This window comes from Balaenoptera physalus (assembly GCF_965194825.1).
Source record: "Balaenoptera physalus genome assembly, chromosome: 7".
NCBI lineage: Eukaryota > Metazoa > Chordata > Mammalia > Artiodactyla > Balaenopteridae > Balaenoptera > Balaenoptera physalus.
Window position 1 is genome coordinate 98,047,995 of NC_138886.1, and position 15,885 is coordinate 98,063,879.

The following is a 15,885-nucleotide window of genomic DNA, read 5'->3' on the forward strand; positions in this document are numbered from 1 at the left end:
TTCCTTCCAGAAGTCCTAAATCATGCTAACCTTTCAGGTCCAAGCTTAAGTTTTCCCTCCTCTAGTTTCTTGTTCACTTTAGCCCACAAAATAAACTCTCCAATTAACTCCTTTGGCATTGATTGCATGTACTAATACGACTGCTAGGATAGTGCCACCTGAGATCATAAATGTAAACGCACCAAGTAAACTGTAAGTGCTGTTAAAAACAGTTCTATTATCCATGAGAAAGCGTTTTTTGTTTTGTCTTTTTCTGTTTGTTTTTAAAATCTTGTGCACAAAGTAACAGCGAGTTATGAGAAACAGTGAGGCCCAGATGGTGGGGCTCCCATCCATAAGGAGACCTGAAAGGGTACCCAACCAGTGCTTTCCCGGGTCCTAGTTTGGGAAAGTCATAATAAGCATGGAGGAACGATGTTTTAGGTTAATATTAAAGTAGAAAAATTACGGATTGCTTTGAAAAGACAAGTATCTTCAAAACCTGGGGCAGCCGGCTGACACTACTCCCTCACCTACAGCTGGGTAAACTGAGGCAAAGTGGGCGGGACTAAGACCTCAGGGGGCGGCTGATGGGACCGTGCTTTATGGGGCAGAAGGTACACGCTCCCAAAACCAGAGCGCGGCGCACAGCAACCAGGCGCGATTTCGGCGGCCACGTGACGGCGCCGGTCCATCACGAGCAGAGGTCAGAACTCCGCACCGCCACTCTTCCAGTCGTCCAATAAGAAACAGGGAGCAGGCAAGGTGGGCGGGCCCCACCCGCCCCTCCTCCGCAGGCCGCCCAGCGCGGGGCGGGCCCAGCTGCCGCCCTCCAGTGGGGTCCCGGCCAGCCCGGCTCGGCCGAGGCAAAAGGGAGATGCAAAAGTCAGTCAAACGGCCCCGCCAATGAGTTCGCGCGCTGCTCTCGAGCCCGCCCCTGCGTCGGCCTCCCGGCGCCCGCGCTGCCTTCCCTCAAGCCGCCGCGGCCCGCCAGCCCGCGCCATCCGGGTCCTCGTGTGCGGCTCTCGGGTGGCGGCGGGTGCGAGGGCTGGGCCATCTCCACGGAGGGCGGCGGCGGCGGTGGGCGGCGGCCTCCTCCGCGGGCCTGAGGTGGGTACAGAGGCGGGACGGCGAGCGCGGGCCCGCCGCCATTTTCCTTCTCTCGGACCCCCGGAGGCGGTGGGAGAAGGGGAGCGCTGCCGGCAGGTTGGTGGAAGCCTGGGGGCCGGAGTGAGCCGGGCGGGCGGGTTGCGAGCAGAGGTCGCGAGAGGCGGCAGCGCGGGCGGGGGATGGGCGCCGCGTGGCGCGGCCGGCCCCAACCCCCTTCGCTTCCCGCCCAGCGCCTCACGGACTGGGGGGAGGGGTCATTCTTCACATTCTTCACCCCGCCCTTCCCCCCAATTCAATCAAACTTGGGCGGGGGAAATCCCGCCCCCGCGCTATGCCCATTGGCCGGCGTCGCCTCCCGCGGTGGCGTGACTGGTTGTGGACGCCGCCAGGTCCCCCTGACGTCACTTCCGCTATCAGGTTTGTGGGCCTGGGAGACCTTGGCCTTGGGGGCTGGGAAGGTAGGAAGTGCGGGGGAGGGCCGGGCCTCGCGGGCGGGCAGGCCTTGGGCTGGATCTCTTACCCTAATCCGCCGGCCGAGTGCAGCCTCGGGTCCCGCAGCATTTGTGCGGCCGGGTCCACCCCGGCGGCCGTCCTTGGCGGGGGAGGGGGCGGGCAGGAGGAAGTGGGATCCCGGGGGACGGGCACGTGCATGGCGACCTGGGCCACCGCCAGCGGCCCCAGCCCATACTCGGGGCTGCCCACCCTGGAAGCAGGCTGGCTGATACACGTTCCCGGAGGACTCCGGTGTGAGGAACGCGTAACCTTTATGTCCTTGGCTAGCAATAGCCTTCGGTCTTTCCAACTTTTACAGTAGGGCCTGGCCCCCTGCCTTCTGTGTCAGAGGTGAGGGTGTGTGTTTCTCAGTTTTCAACTCTCCGGCTTTTTAAAATAGACTTCTCACATTTGAGAGGCTTGGCAGATGGGAAAAAGGCATTGGGGATAATAAGTGTTAAATTCTTGAAGTAAATCAGAAGACGGGATGAGTTTTTTTTTTTAACTTTGCTGATAATTATTGTTTTCTTGGCACTTAGTTGCTAGTTAAAACCTCATTTAGCAGTCCTCGTTTATATCTGTTGGCCTGAAAATCATGCAATAGTTTAAGAAAATTTAATGTTCAATTCTAAATTTAAACGTAGTTCAGAAAGTAGAATAATTGTTTTTATCCAAGTTTATCTGCTGTATGGTAGTCTGATTCGTTTACAGTATATTCAGGGAGTATATGTAGTAAAGGCAGTAAAGTTTTGTAAGTTACTTTGGGTTTTTGGGGGGTGTTTGATTTAATGTACAGCTGTTAAAGTATTGTTTTGAAACTTGTGAACTTTTTGAGAATAGTTAGCATTAACTAGAATTTCTTGGTTTAGAGTACAGCACACTGGGTATTTGTGTACCTTTTCTTTCGATAGCTAATATAATGGTAGCTTTGTTAATAGTGGGAATTGCTCATTATTAAGAGTTCTAGACCAGTGTTTCAAATTGTAGGTCCTGGCTTATTGGGTCATGAAATCACTTTAGTGGGTGGTGATCAGAATTTTAAAAAAATAGAAAATATTAGCTTGTTACATGAAACTGTTGATTCAGCTATATCCATGTTTATTCTTTCAAAAATACCTTTTCTGAGGATGTCAAAAAAGTTTGAAGAACAATCCTTTTAATAGGTATTTTTCTCATTTATAGCACTGGTCTTCCCCAAGGAGTATTAAAAGTAGCCCAGCTTATTTATATTTGGTGGAACATGTTCCCTCACTTGTTTTCAGGAGTTGGGGAAGTAAATTTGCCATCAGTGACCAGCATGTAGTTTAATCACTTAATATTTTTAATAGTCTGAGAAGCTTTTATTTAGACAGTAAAGACTCTTCTCCATCCTAGAATATTAACTGCCAATGATTTTTCCATGTCTAGATGAGAATAGAAGAATCTGGATCCCCAGTAATGAGTTGTCAGCATTGCCCTCATGTGACCTCAGGACTGGAGTAAAGGAGGCCTGGTCACTGCATGCTCTTTGACTGTATGGGTATTCTAAGCATTGCACAATCACTTAAGATAAAATGAGAGCCACTACTTTTTTTTTAATTTATACTAAGTCTTTGAAATCTAGAGTGTATTTTACAGTTACAGCACATCTCATTTGGGGCTAGTCCCATTTCCAGTAGTCAATAGTGACATGTGGCTAATGACTACCAAATGGATAGTAGTCATTATGGGTTGCTTAGCTGCTTTTCAGAAATTAGCTTTGTCTAGCTAAGTATTTGCTGTTTCAGATTATCAGTCAAAAATTCCCCCTTTTTCTATAGCCTCATCTCAAATGTGAGGAAATTGCATCAGGTGATTTCTTAGGCTCTTTCTAGGTCTAAGACTTAAGTATTCTGAGGCAGCTGACAACTACACTTTAATTGTTACTTTTGCTTCTCTAGGGATGTGTTAAGAGATTTGAGATGATCTATTTTAAAATAACTGATATTAATGATGCGTATGATTTAGGAGCTTTTTGTTCTGTTAAGTAGTCATCCTTTTTTGCTTTGTGTTAGTATTCATTATCATGAAGTTATGCTATTTGTTCACTTGGCAGTTTCTTCCCTTCCCCCCAGTTTTTATTTGGTCAATTATATGATTGCTTAATACATAGAAGGGGACATTTTTCTTGTACATTGTAAACTAAGGGTATGGTCAATTATTGTAAACTGGGGAATATGGATTTAATGACAGGAGCCCACCTTTTCGTGACTTTGGGGGATGTGTAGATTATACAGTGGCTTTTCAACCTGGGAACATATCAGTATAATGAAGGATCAGAAGGCAGAATAGGATGGGAGGATTGAGAAGTAATGGTGTTTATAGAAGGACCATTAAGCAGAACAAGTCACCCAAGTGGAATACCCTGCCTCACCGTAAGTATTTGTGTGCATTATAGGGTTTGTAGCAGAATTTACTTCTCTTACGAATACAGGGAAGTAGGATAGAATGCACTTGTAGGGAAGTTGGCCCCAAATTAATATTTTGCATTGGGAAATCTACAAAGGAATACTGGGAGTGACTTGACATTAGTTAACTTTTTAAAAAATTTCAAAATTTAGATAATTTCATCTGATCCAGAACATCTTACGTACCTGCTGTATGCCTAAGAGTGGATGAAAGGAAATGGTCCTTTTGGAAAACATACCTAGTACTTAGCTATTTAAAACTTAATGTGAGTCTCAGGCTTAGTGCAGTATTTGGTAGGATAAACAAATTTAGCGATGGTAGCTAGACTTATTGTGGTGATCATTTTACAGTGTATACAAATAGCGAATAATTATGTTGTACACCTGGAACTATACAATGCTGTATGTCAGTTATACCTCCGTTTTAAAAAATTTCCTCCACCTCCCCCCCCCAAAAAAAGAAATTAAGATCTTAGATTAGAAGTAGGTTCATTTTCATTAGCAAAAACTTAGTTATATCTAAAAACTTAATCTTGTCAGTTTTATATGTCAGCTGAACACTGATGGAGTGATTCCTGGGTAAAAATAATACATATGTTCTGTCAAAGGAATCAAAATATTATTGGAGAGTTTGCATATATTCTTATTTAAAATACTTTTATATTTTGCATAATGTTTTAATATTCAGCCAGAATCATCAGATAATTTCATTCATATTCAGCCAAGTATTTGAAGGAATTCTGTATTAAGTAGCCAATATTCAGTTTATACAACCATAAGATGGCATGTGAATAAAGGTTTTTAAAAATAAAATTTTCTGAGCTACTTTGTTTATAGGAATATGTAAATTAATATAAAAGATGGGAAATTAGACTGCTGGAAAACAACACTTTAGCTCAGAAGTTCAAACTCTTAATAGGTATTAAGTATACAGAAGGTAGAGTGTGCCTGTGTTTGGACTATGTTTGTTTAGCATACTTGTAAGAATTTAGAAACTCATTTGTTTAAAATACTATCTTAGGAAAATTGACAAATGCGAAGATGGTATTTATAATTTTAATTAGTATGTAGCCTTCAGAATGTACATTCAGATATGTTTTTAGGACCATAACACCTAACCTTTTGGTTATAGACTTCTTTGCAAATGTGGTAAAAGCTATGGACTCTTGCAGAAAAATTGTACGTACAGATTCTGGTGGTTACTGAAGCCGGTTATGGATGCAGGTTAAGAACCCTGACTTTTAGTTGTTGACTATACAAGTATGTTAAACATTATATGATGTCATAACATTGTGGTTTACTAAGATGTAAGTGGATTTTTAAGTATGAGTGTTATGAAACCTTGATGTAAATAGATAAAGAAGCTTATTCGTAATTATTAAGTAGATTTGCCTCTTCACAGCACGTTTTAAATTGACACAGCATGATTTAATTGAAGATAAGTACAATATTTTTGACTGTCACAAGTATATCCAGGAAGGTAAAATTACTGTCTTAGTTTCTCAAATTGATTTAATTTATTAAGAAAAATGGTTACCATTTGTTGAGTACTTCTGGGTCATTAAGGTGCTTTGCATGTATTCCTAAAACTCAGAACAACTATGAGGTGTGGATGTTAGTTCCCCAACTGGAGAGGAGAACTTAACCTCAAGGAGGTTATTTAACTTACCCAAGAACACAGCAGCTAAGCAGCTGCTTGACCCCAAAGCCGTCGCTCTCAACTCCTTTCCCATACTGCTATGTTACACAGAAAACATTTTGTCCAAGTTGAATTGTGACTTTCAATCACTAGGATTTTTAATGGGGAGGGGAGGAGTTCAAGCTGCAGATTGAGGTAGTAAGTGAATAAGGATAGAAAATGCATATAAAGTTATGTTCCTTTTAGAAAAAGGAATTATGTGAAAGGTCAAATTCAGATAGTTTTAGGTAATAGTCTTGTCTAAGAATGTTTTAGTTAAAAATCTAATACTGATGGTTTCAGCTACAAGTTATTGAGCATCCACTGTGCACTTAGCATTATACTTCGTGCTTTTTGTATTTTATTTCTAATCCCTCTTAACATTTGTTTGTTAAGATTTGTCTGATTTTTACGAGTTGAAATAACAAAGGCCCAGAGATTACTTGATGTATCTAAAGACATGGTAAATGGGGTACCAGGATTCAAACCCGGTCTCTGATTCTGAAGTATACTTTAGAGGGGAAAATCTCAAGGACTGAAAATACACTAGCTAGTTACCCAACTCCTTTCTCTTTCTCTAGCCAAACATTGTATACTGGTGATCAGTGTACATGTTAGGATTTTTACTTAACCTTATTTCTTAATGAACATTTCCATGGGTCCTTATAATCCATAAATTCTAGTATATGGATTCTGTTCTGTGTTCTGAAAGCTTACTTAACTTACCTCCTCTTCGCTGTAAGATTTTAGTTTCCAAAATTTGCTCTAATCAGTGTTATCTGAAAAACTGCAGGCTGAAAACCATCAGTGGATCATAAAATCAATTTAATATGTATAATAAAGTATAAAGTAAAACAGTAGGGGTTAGTGTTGATTTGTGAACAATATTAAATATTAGTATCATACTGTATTTGTGTTTAGTATTGTGTATGTATAGACATACGATGAGTACTATTTAGAAATATAAAATATTTTTCTTGTGTGGATCATGGAAAGGTGGAAACCACCACACTAATCAATAGTGATGCTACATAGTAGATATTTGTTCCCTGTGCCCCTCACTGATAAAACACCCAACTTTTTGATGATGTTTGTATATATTTCCCCCCAAATCGGGGAGCATTTTAATAGCCCTTGGTATATAAGTTGTCATATCGCTTTCTACTAATATGGGTACCTGTTTACATTTCTGGATCAAGAAAAATCGTATGAAGTAAGCATGCCACACTTGCCAAGATTGAAAAAAGAATACATTTTAGATTTTACGTTTATTTTAGATTCCTGTGTTTGATGAGGATTCAAACATGTTTTTATTTATTTATTTATTTATTTATTTATTTATTTATTTATTTATGGCTGTGTTGGGTCTTCGTTTCTGTGCGAGGGCTTTCTCTGCTGCGGCAAGTGGGGGCCACTCTTCATTGCGGTGCGCGGGCCTCTCACTATCGCGGCCTTTCTTCTTGTGGAGCACAGTCTCCAGACGCGCAGGCCCAGTAATTGTGGCTCACAGGCCTAGTTGCTCCGCGGCATGTGGGATCTTCCCAGACCAGGGCTCGAACCCATGTCCCCTGCATTGGCAGGCAGATTCTCAACCACTGCACCACCAGGGAAGCTCCCAAACATGTTTTAAATGAGAAAGTTCAGCTGGACTTGAGGATTGGGATAGAGGTACCGGCTGGTTTTACTGTTGGCTGTTATCTTAAAAGTAAGGACTGTTGCTGGTTCTGGAGAAAGATAATTGGCTTATAAATGCTTGACTTTTTAGGGATAGTTGTCTGCACGTTCATACCTTGAATCATCTGGCCTTTTAGAGTTGAAGTAAGTTCAGGTATGGTAAGTTTGGAGATCAAATATTAATCTCTTGTAATTTGGAGCAGGTTATTAAACTTCTTGGCACCAGTTTTTGCCTTTGTAAAATAGAGATGATGAGACTATTAAATAAGATGGCACAGATGACGGGGTTTAATGTGGGGCCTTATGTATATTGAGGGTGTGGTAAATCTTTTCCTTTATTACGGATCATTTAATCCAATGAATTGATGTTACAGAGGCTCTAGAAAGGCTAAGTTACTTGTACAAGGGTTCAGTGGCAGTGAGTGAGCAGGGCCAGGATACGAACCTCGGTTTTTGTTGACTCCAAATGAGTAATGTTGCTGTGAACGTTGATGTACAAGTTTTGTGTTTAATTTTCTTAGGAATATACCTGTGAATGGAATTGCTGGGTCATTTGGTAACTATTTAACTTTTTGATAAACTTGTAAACTTTTTCGAAGCACCTGACCATTTTACATTCCAACCAGTGGTGGGAATGTAATCTAATTTCTCTATATCCTCAACAACACTTCCTTTCTTTTTGATTATGGCCATCCTAGTGGGTCTGAAAGTTCTATCCCATTATGATTTTGGTTCAGGTTTCCCTAAAGACTAATAAATGATGTTGATTGTCTTTTTATGGACTTATTGGCCATTTGTGCTTATTGGTCATATTGTTGGAGAAATGGTTATTCTTCGCCCTTCTTTAAAATAAGTTATTTGTCTTAAGTTACTTTTATACGCGGTGTGAGGTAGGAACTCTGATTTATGTTCTTGCATGTAGATATCCAGTTGTCCCAGCAGTCTTTGTTGAAAAAACTATTCTTTCCCCATTGACTTGTCATGGCACTCTTGTTGAAAATCAGTTGACCCAATGTGTATGGGGTTTACTTCTGAACCTTGGATTCTAATACGTTGAGCTATATGTCATAAGAGTGGTTTTGATTATAGGTTTTGGTTATTACTACTAAGTCACTACTTAGTAATTTTTTTTTGGCATTAAATTTAGGGCATTCCTTAACAAATTAAGTAATCTTTATAGTAGCTATCTCAAGAATGAAGTCTGTAAATTGAAGACTGATATTTAATATGGTTTAGCTTAAGGGTTTGATTATAAAACTAAACTGATCATATTGCTTAGTTCAGAGAGTATTGTACCAAAGTGTTAAATAGCTTGGTTTCTGACTTTGATCTTCACAGTACCTTTCTAGCTAAAGGGAGGATCCTGATCCTGACTCAGATCCAACAGATTATCTTTGATTTTCTGTTAATATGATCACTTAGTGTTTGCTGACATGGAATACATGAGTAGATTAGTTTAAAAATTATGTTCTCTTTGTGTATATTTTTGGATAATTCCTTTGTACATTATTGCGTTTAATCATGGGTTATGCGTTTTACAGGACTTTTGAGTTTTTGAGACTTTGTTAGATGGTCTTGTATTCCTCCTTTGTAATGGATTTTTTGTGGGGTTTCTCAAGGAAGGAAACTGTAAGAAAATCAAAAGTGTAAGTCAAGTAAGAGATGTGATAAAACCATGATTTCTGAATTTTTTAAATATATAGTTTCATATGATCAAGAATTTAGAATAATACTAATCAAAAATAAGAAATAAAAGCACTGTAGAGTTCAGGAATATAGCTACAATTTAAGTTGATGATTTTTGGAGGGTTTGTTCAGTTAAACTTAGTTCAAGTTAAGTGAATGAAAGTGGTCTAATACTTCTTTTTTCTCCTTTAATCACACAGGAGAACCAGGATTACCTAGGAGAAAGCTTTCCTGTGGTGCTCAGCTGTGGTCTCTTTTCAGCATTCACCCTGGGCGTTCTCGTCACTGTGGGATGAGGTAGTAGGTTGTATAGTTTTAGGGTCACACCCACCACTGGGAGATAACTATACAATCTACTGTCTTTCCTAACGTGATAGAAAAATCTGCATCCAGGCAGCCTCATATAAAATCAATAACTAATTGTACAACATTTGAGATTAACTTGTGTAAAAATGCTGTAGCGCAGCATTTCTTTATAGTGTACAAGTTGCTGCTTATTTTAGAGACTAAAAACGTTACCAAGTAGACTGATCGGAGGTGGGGATACTTTTTGCGTCTCATTTCTGTGTGTCAGAATAAGTGTATATTTTATTTTGATTGATGCTGATAATGCAACATAAAGAGATTGTACTCTTCATTCCAGAAGAAAATATTGCTCTGTCAGAGTGAGGTAGTAGATTGTATAGTTGTGGGGTAGTGATTTTACCCTGTTCAGGAGATAACTATACAATCTATTGCCTTCCCTGAGGAGTAGACTTGCTGCATTTTGTTTCTGTCTAGATCATATTAAAACTCAGAAGAATTAATTTTGACATTGCTTTGAACTTACAGTTTGCTTATGTCCTTTGCTAATAACATTCTCTGTCAAATATGGTGTACCTACAATAGATACAGTGATCTAACATTTAAATTTTTCACATGTGGTATATTTCAGAAATTTGAAATTAAGCAAAAATCTCAGAGTGGAGAAGGTAAATAACCTTCAGGAAATCTTAATAGTGGACTCTTTGGAATTGTGAATAGGTTAACTGCTCTTGGTGCAGATATCCAGGGTGAGATCCTAGGTGGTAAAGGTAAATACAAACTGGAAAAGCACTGTCTGAGCTAAAATGGAGTAGGTTGGTTATGACTCATTCCCTGGTTTGGATTTTTGGGTGGCCTTGGGCATCGTTGTAATCTCTGTTTCATTGGCTTGTTGATTTGGACAACTTCGCTCTCCAGCCTGGAAAAGGAGAAATGGGCTCTTGCATTCAGCCCTTGTTCCCTGGTTAAGTCCTTAGGATCTTAGCTTTGCCCTACCCCCCAAAACCTGAAGTGGGCCTTCATTCACAAAGGGAGGTCTCCTGAAGTTGTCAGATAAGGAAATCCATAGTTTGTTGTTTTAAAGAAAATGTGAGAATAATGCTAGAAAGGGCTACTTGAGTTTTAATACTCATGGAGGTCCATGTTTCAGCTTTCTTCCAGTGGCCAAACCGTATGCTACCTTGGGCCCTTATAATCAAGCAAGGCTAAAGCTCCCTGTTTTAAGTACTTGCCATTTTTATTTTGGGAGAAGAAAAAGAGGCAAAGTGGAGGTGAGGGAGAGGTCACCTCTTCCCAAATATTTCCATCTGTCCTGAATCTTAATATCTAAGATAATCACTGTGCAGTGCCATTGGCAGCAGGAACTTTGCATGAGAGAAAACATCAAATTCTCTCTTGGATGGTCCAAACCAGGTAATTTATCCTGGGTCAGATTTATGTGTTTTATTTCATCTCTGGCATAAGGATGGAAACTTGCATGGTCCAGAATTGGTCTTTGATATAAACTAGACATATACACATGCTGGGCAGGGACCTTTTATAGTCATTGCGTTTTGGTGTGCCAAAGAAAAGTGGGAATGTTTGAGAAATTGTTTGGCAAGTGCAGTTGTTTTGTGGGTTTCCAATACATGTGCCTCCAGTGTGGATATCTTCACCATTCTGCAGCTGGAAACTGAGCTAATACCTTAGGTCTAGTGAAAAGTGAATTTGTATCATTTATTGATTGCACAAGGACACATTTCATAACCTTATTGGCCAAGCCCAGTAATTGATTCAAGTTGTGGAGAACTACATTTTGTAAAAACCTTTAAAATTACCTTATGGTATAGTGAGAGAGTCTCTAAAAGCTTGTTTTTGATGGTGACAAAAACCACGATCAGAATTTGCTTCTGTTTACTCGAAGTCAAGGGTCAAAAATCCAAATAACCTGGGCCTAGAAGTGGCTGGTTTATAACTAGGAAACACAGCATCTAAAGGGAACAGGCCATAAGTTAATTTGCTTCAGTTGACGGTGGTAAGAAGGATTTATGCATACTGTCACCTAATTCTCTAGTTTATCAAGAGGGGTGGAGAGTTTATGAAATATGTTTAAATTTTAGTACTATATTAAATGTTTCAAAAAGTCTGTGGCTCCAACAGTACATGATGGGCTGGGTATTAGGCTTCTGGTTTGCATCCTCTTGGTGTAATTGAATTATTTTTTATCCCTTCATAACAAGAGGTTTGATTTTAAGCAAACACATTTGTGGTTTTTACCAAAGGCGTATGGCCAGTAACTTTTTTTTTTTTTTTTTGGCTTCGTGGCTTGTGGCTTGTGGGATCTTAGTTCCCTGACCAGGTATTGAACCCAGGCCCTCAGCAGTGAAACCACAGAGTCCTAACCACTGGACCACCATGGGATTCCGGCCAGTAACTTTAAAAGCATCAGTGAACGAATTCTAATTGGTTTGAATTTGAAATAAAACCAAAAAAATATGGCCTAATTTAACAGGTTAATTTGAAGTTCATCTGCTAAGTAGAAGACTGGCAAGAAAAAAATGGGTTCCTAGGAAGAGGTAGTAGGTTGCATAGTTTTAGGGCAGGGATTTTGCCCACAAGGAGGTAACTATACGACCTGCTGCCTTTCTTAGGGCCTTATTATTCCACAGTAACCGGTTTCTTTGCTACCTTGCTTTGGTGTAAACAGAGTTCTTTCTGGAGGTTTTCTCACAAATGGAAACATTGCAGGACTACCAAGGGGAAGCCATGCTTGCGTTAGTGATTTATAAACAGCAGCATGGTACCAACATCAACTACTGCGGATTTAAGACTTCTGAAATATAGAGTTGCTCATGTAATCTCACTTTGGGGTTGCTGGAAAGTTTGGGAAAGCATAGTTTGTTTTGTTTTTGGTTAAGTTCCCTTTTCTGATCAAGAGACTGCCAGCTCTGTCCCCCTCTGTAGCCTTTGTTACACCTGAAAGAAGGCATTTTATGAAACTACTGAAATACTTTGTTTTTTCCTACACTATATTTATAAATATTTATCTTGTTAAATTTCTAGGTTTCTTTGTCTTTGGGACTTAAAATTTGGAGCACTTCTTAGGGGTGGTATTACATATTGTGGGAATCCATCATTGTATTGAGCACTCATTATGGTATGTAATCCTGTGATTGAATCTGTTTAATGTGTAGAAGGACTGGAAGGTCAACAAAAATGAAGGGTTATAAGATAAGAGTCATTATATTTTGTTAAACATCTTTCCAATAAAAATATTACTTTTACCTTAGAACTTGTGCTTTTAAATCATTCTTAACCATCATCACCCTTGCAGAATTAGATGCATTTTTAAATTTGTGAGTATTTAGATTTGTTTTAAAGTCTGTTAAAGTACTTAATTTCATTTTTTATTTGCAGTAATTTGCTGATTCTAGTATTATTCACAGATGTATGTTAATGAAACTAACTCGAGCCATATCCTACACTTCCATTTTTGTAAATGCTTATGTGTCTTTGTATACACAATTACATCAGCTTAGGACATCCTACTTTCTTGAAATAATTCTCATTCTTTTGAGTTTACTAAAGCAGACACTACCTGGCTCATTATCCCTCTTCAATTCCCACTAGTTCAAACATTTACCATACTAGGAATGGTGCTGAGTCTAGGATTTGTGTACAGTTAGCATAGCTAAGGAGTAGCTTAAAATTTTTTCAAATAATTTGAACAGTAATATATTTAAAATACTACAGGGTCAGTGAAGTTTCCCATCCTGTTTCCCACTCCTTAGAGAACGTTACAGTGGAACGAAGGTCATGAGGTGGGTTCTCGGCATGTTCCACACCTCTGACCAATTGGGGCTTTAAATTTCCTCTATAAATTGAGATCGTTTTGTGTGGCATTTTTTATGTTGGTCAGTCCTTTAAGATCAAAGATTTTTAAGATTTCAGTTGGTGACTGGCAAGACTGCATCAATTTCATGTACACCTATTTGCGTGAAAATGTATAGGAAAAGAAGTGAAAATGATACTGGCTATACCAGGGTTTGGGATGATTTTTTAATCAGTATTTCAAAATTTCTCTAGTTTTGCTTATAAAGGTATTCTAAATGATCTTTAACTATCTTCCTTGTTAAAATATTTGGTACACCCCAGCCAGCCCTCATTTTTCCCCCATTCCATTGAACTAATTTTCCAGATTGTTCTATTTTGTGTTTCCTATTTGGCCTCCCATGGTTGGGATCTTGGTGGGAGGGGAGCTGAGGGGCTCCTTGGGAATTGGACATCAGTGCCTTCAGGAATGTTTGAACAAGCATGTGAAAAGGTGTTCAACATCATTAGAGAAATGCAAATCAAAACCACAGGTGTCACATCAGTCAAAATGACTGTCCACAAAAAGTCTACAAATAATAGATGCAGGAGAAGGTGTGGAGAAAAGTGGACCCTCCTACGCTTTTGGTGGGAATGTTAATTGGTGCGTCCACTATGGAGAACAGTATGGGGGTTCCTTAAAAAACTAAAAGCAGCTACTATATGATCCGGCAATCCCACTCCAGAGCATACATCTGGTGGAAAAAAAAAATGCAAGTACCCTAATGTTCATAGCAGCACTGTTTACAATAGCCAAGACATGGTAACAAGCCATATGACCATCAACAGACAATTGGTTTAAGGTGTGTGTGTGTGTGTACATAGACACAGTGAAATATTATTCAGCCATAAAAGGAATGAGGTATTGCCATTTGTAGCAATATGGGTGGACCTGGAGAACTAAGTGAAATCAGAGAAAGACATGATATCACTTACATGTGGAATCTGAAAGATAATACAAAGGAATCTACATACAACGCAGAAGCAGACTCAAAACGTGGTTATCAGAGGGGAAGTGGGGGTGGAGGGGTGGGGGGGAGGGATAGATTAGGAGTATGGTATTAACTACATAAAATAGGTAAGCAATAAGGATTTACTGTATCATACAGGGAACTCTATTCAATATCTTTTTTTTTTTTTTATTTATTTATTTATTTATTTATTTATTTATGGCTGTGTTGGGTCTTCGTTTCTGTGCAAGGGCTTTCTCTAGTTGCAGCAAGCGGAGGCCACTCTTCATCGCGGTGCGCGGGCCTCTCACTCTCGCGGCCTCTCTTGTTGCCGAGCACAGGCTCCAGACGCGCAGGCTCAGTAGTTGTGGCTCACGGTCCCAGCTGCTCCGCGGCATGTGGGATCTTCCCAGACCAGGGCTCGAACCCGTGTCCCCTGCATTGGCAGGCGGATTCCCAACCACTGTGCCACGAGGGAAGCCCTATTCAATATCTTATAATCTATAATGGAAAGTAACTGAAAAAATATATAACTGAATCACTTTGCTATACACCTGAAACTGACAATATTGTAAATCAACTATATTTCAAAGAAAAAAAAGTTTGGCTGTTGGCCCACCTGAAGGAAGCATCTGCTGTATTAACTCCTTGGGATTCTGAAATCCTATTTGCTTAAAAGCTGTAACTTAAAATTTTAGATTGACTTAGGCTATTTTTTCCTTAAGTGAGAGAGCCTGCCTGTGGAGTAATTGCATTAAACTGCTGTTAACATTAATGGGTTAAATAAATTTGCATTTCAAAGAAGTATGAATGTTGCCCAGTGCTAGTATGGAAGCTTCATGATTGCTGTCTAGATTCTAGCTTTTCTGCGGACTCTAGCATGGTTTCCATTCTTAAGGTCACCTCTTTGTCACATTATGACTGCTATTAACTGGCCATCACCCCTTTTCCAGGCAGGAAGATGTAAAGGGAAAGGCAGGAACATTTCAACTGCCAAACCTGTTTGCAGCAGCATCACGTAGTGACTCACTTGTGAGTCATCGGTTGGTGCTGTGGCACACTACAGTAGCTGCAAGGAAGGCTGAGAAATGGGGAAGGCTGGGAAAGAGGCTTAACAGGCCAATTTCCAGGCTGAGCAGAATTGGTTTCACTAGTAAGGAGACGAGAGAGAAGGAAGTGCACAGGTAACTACCCAACAGAGGGCATTAGGAAAAAAATTGGCATAAAGACAAATGGGTTCTGTTTTACCCCTGCCATACTTGAGTGGCCTTGGGCAGGACCTCTTCAACCCCTGTGGGCTTGATGAGAAGTTTCAGTTGAGATGGAAAGGTTCAGTCAGAAGGGCTCTGTGGGACTTTCCATCTCAGCTGAGAGAGCTGGTTAGGGAGGGACCTGCAAGGATCCTAGCACAGACCACCCCTAGCACAGAATCAGGTATGAAACTGGAACTAATAAAAAGTTTTTCGTTGTTGTTTTACTTAAATTAATAAACTATTATTTAGAGCAGTTTTAGGTTCACAGCAAAATTGAGCAGGAAGTACAGAGAGTTCACATATGCCCTACATCCCTGCCCCCGCCCCAAACTTCCCCACTATTGACATCCTGACCACAGTGGTACATTTTTTAAATTTTTTATTTATTTTTAAATGTACTTTTAAAAAACTTATTTTTGGCTGCGTTGGGTCTTCACTGCTGTGCGTGGGCTTTCTCTAGTTGTGGCAAGAGGGGGCTACTCTGT

The 15,885-nt window shown here is 40.1% G+C and overlaps 1 protein-coding gene and 1 long non-coding RNA gene across 3 annotated transcripts in view; one reads left to right on the forward strand and one right to left on the reverse strand.

Annotated features, from left to right (window-relative positions):
- Positions 1–869: 869 nt before the first annotated feature.
- Positions 870–14,204, reverse strand: LOC309664469 (uncharacterized protein; the record flags this gene model as incomplete). Its single annotated transcript, XM_082469954.1, has 2 exons — positions 1,610–14,204; positions 870–1,197 (listed from the first exon to the last, which is right to left on the reverse strand). The coding sequence occupies exons 1-2, from the start codon at positions 1,738–1,740 to the stop codon at positions 870–872; spliced, it is 459 nt and encodes a 152-aa protein (XP_082326080.1). The 5' UTR covers positions 1,741–14,204.
- Positions 968–15,885, forward strand: part of LOC309664522 — a 35,257-nt gene continuing 20,339 nt past the window's right edge. For both annotated transcript variants that reach the window (XR_014265883.1, XR_014265884.1), the window contains exon 1: positions 968–1,089. This is a non-coding gene — a long non-coding RNA (uncharacterized lncRNA). The remainder of the gene's footprint in view (positions 1,090–15,885) is intronic.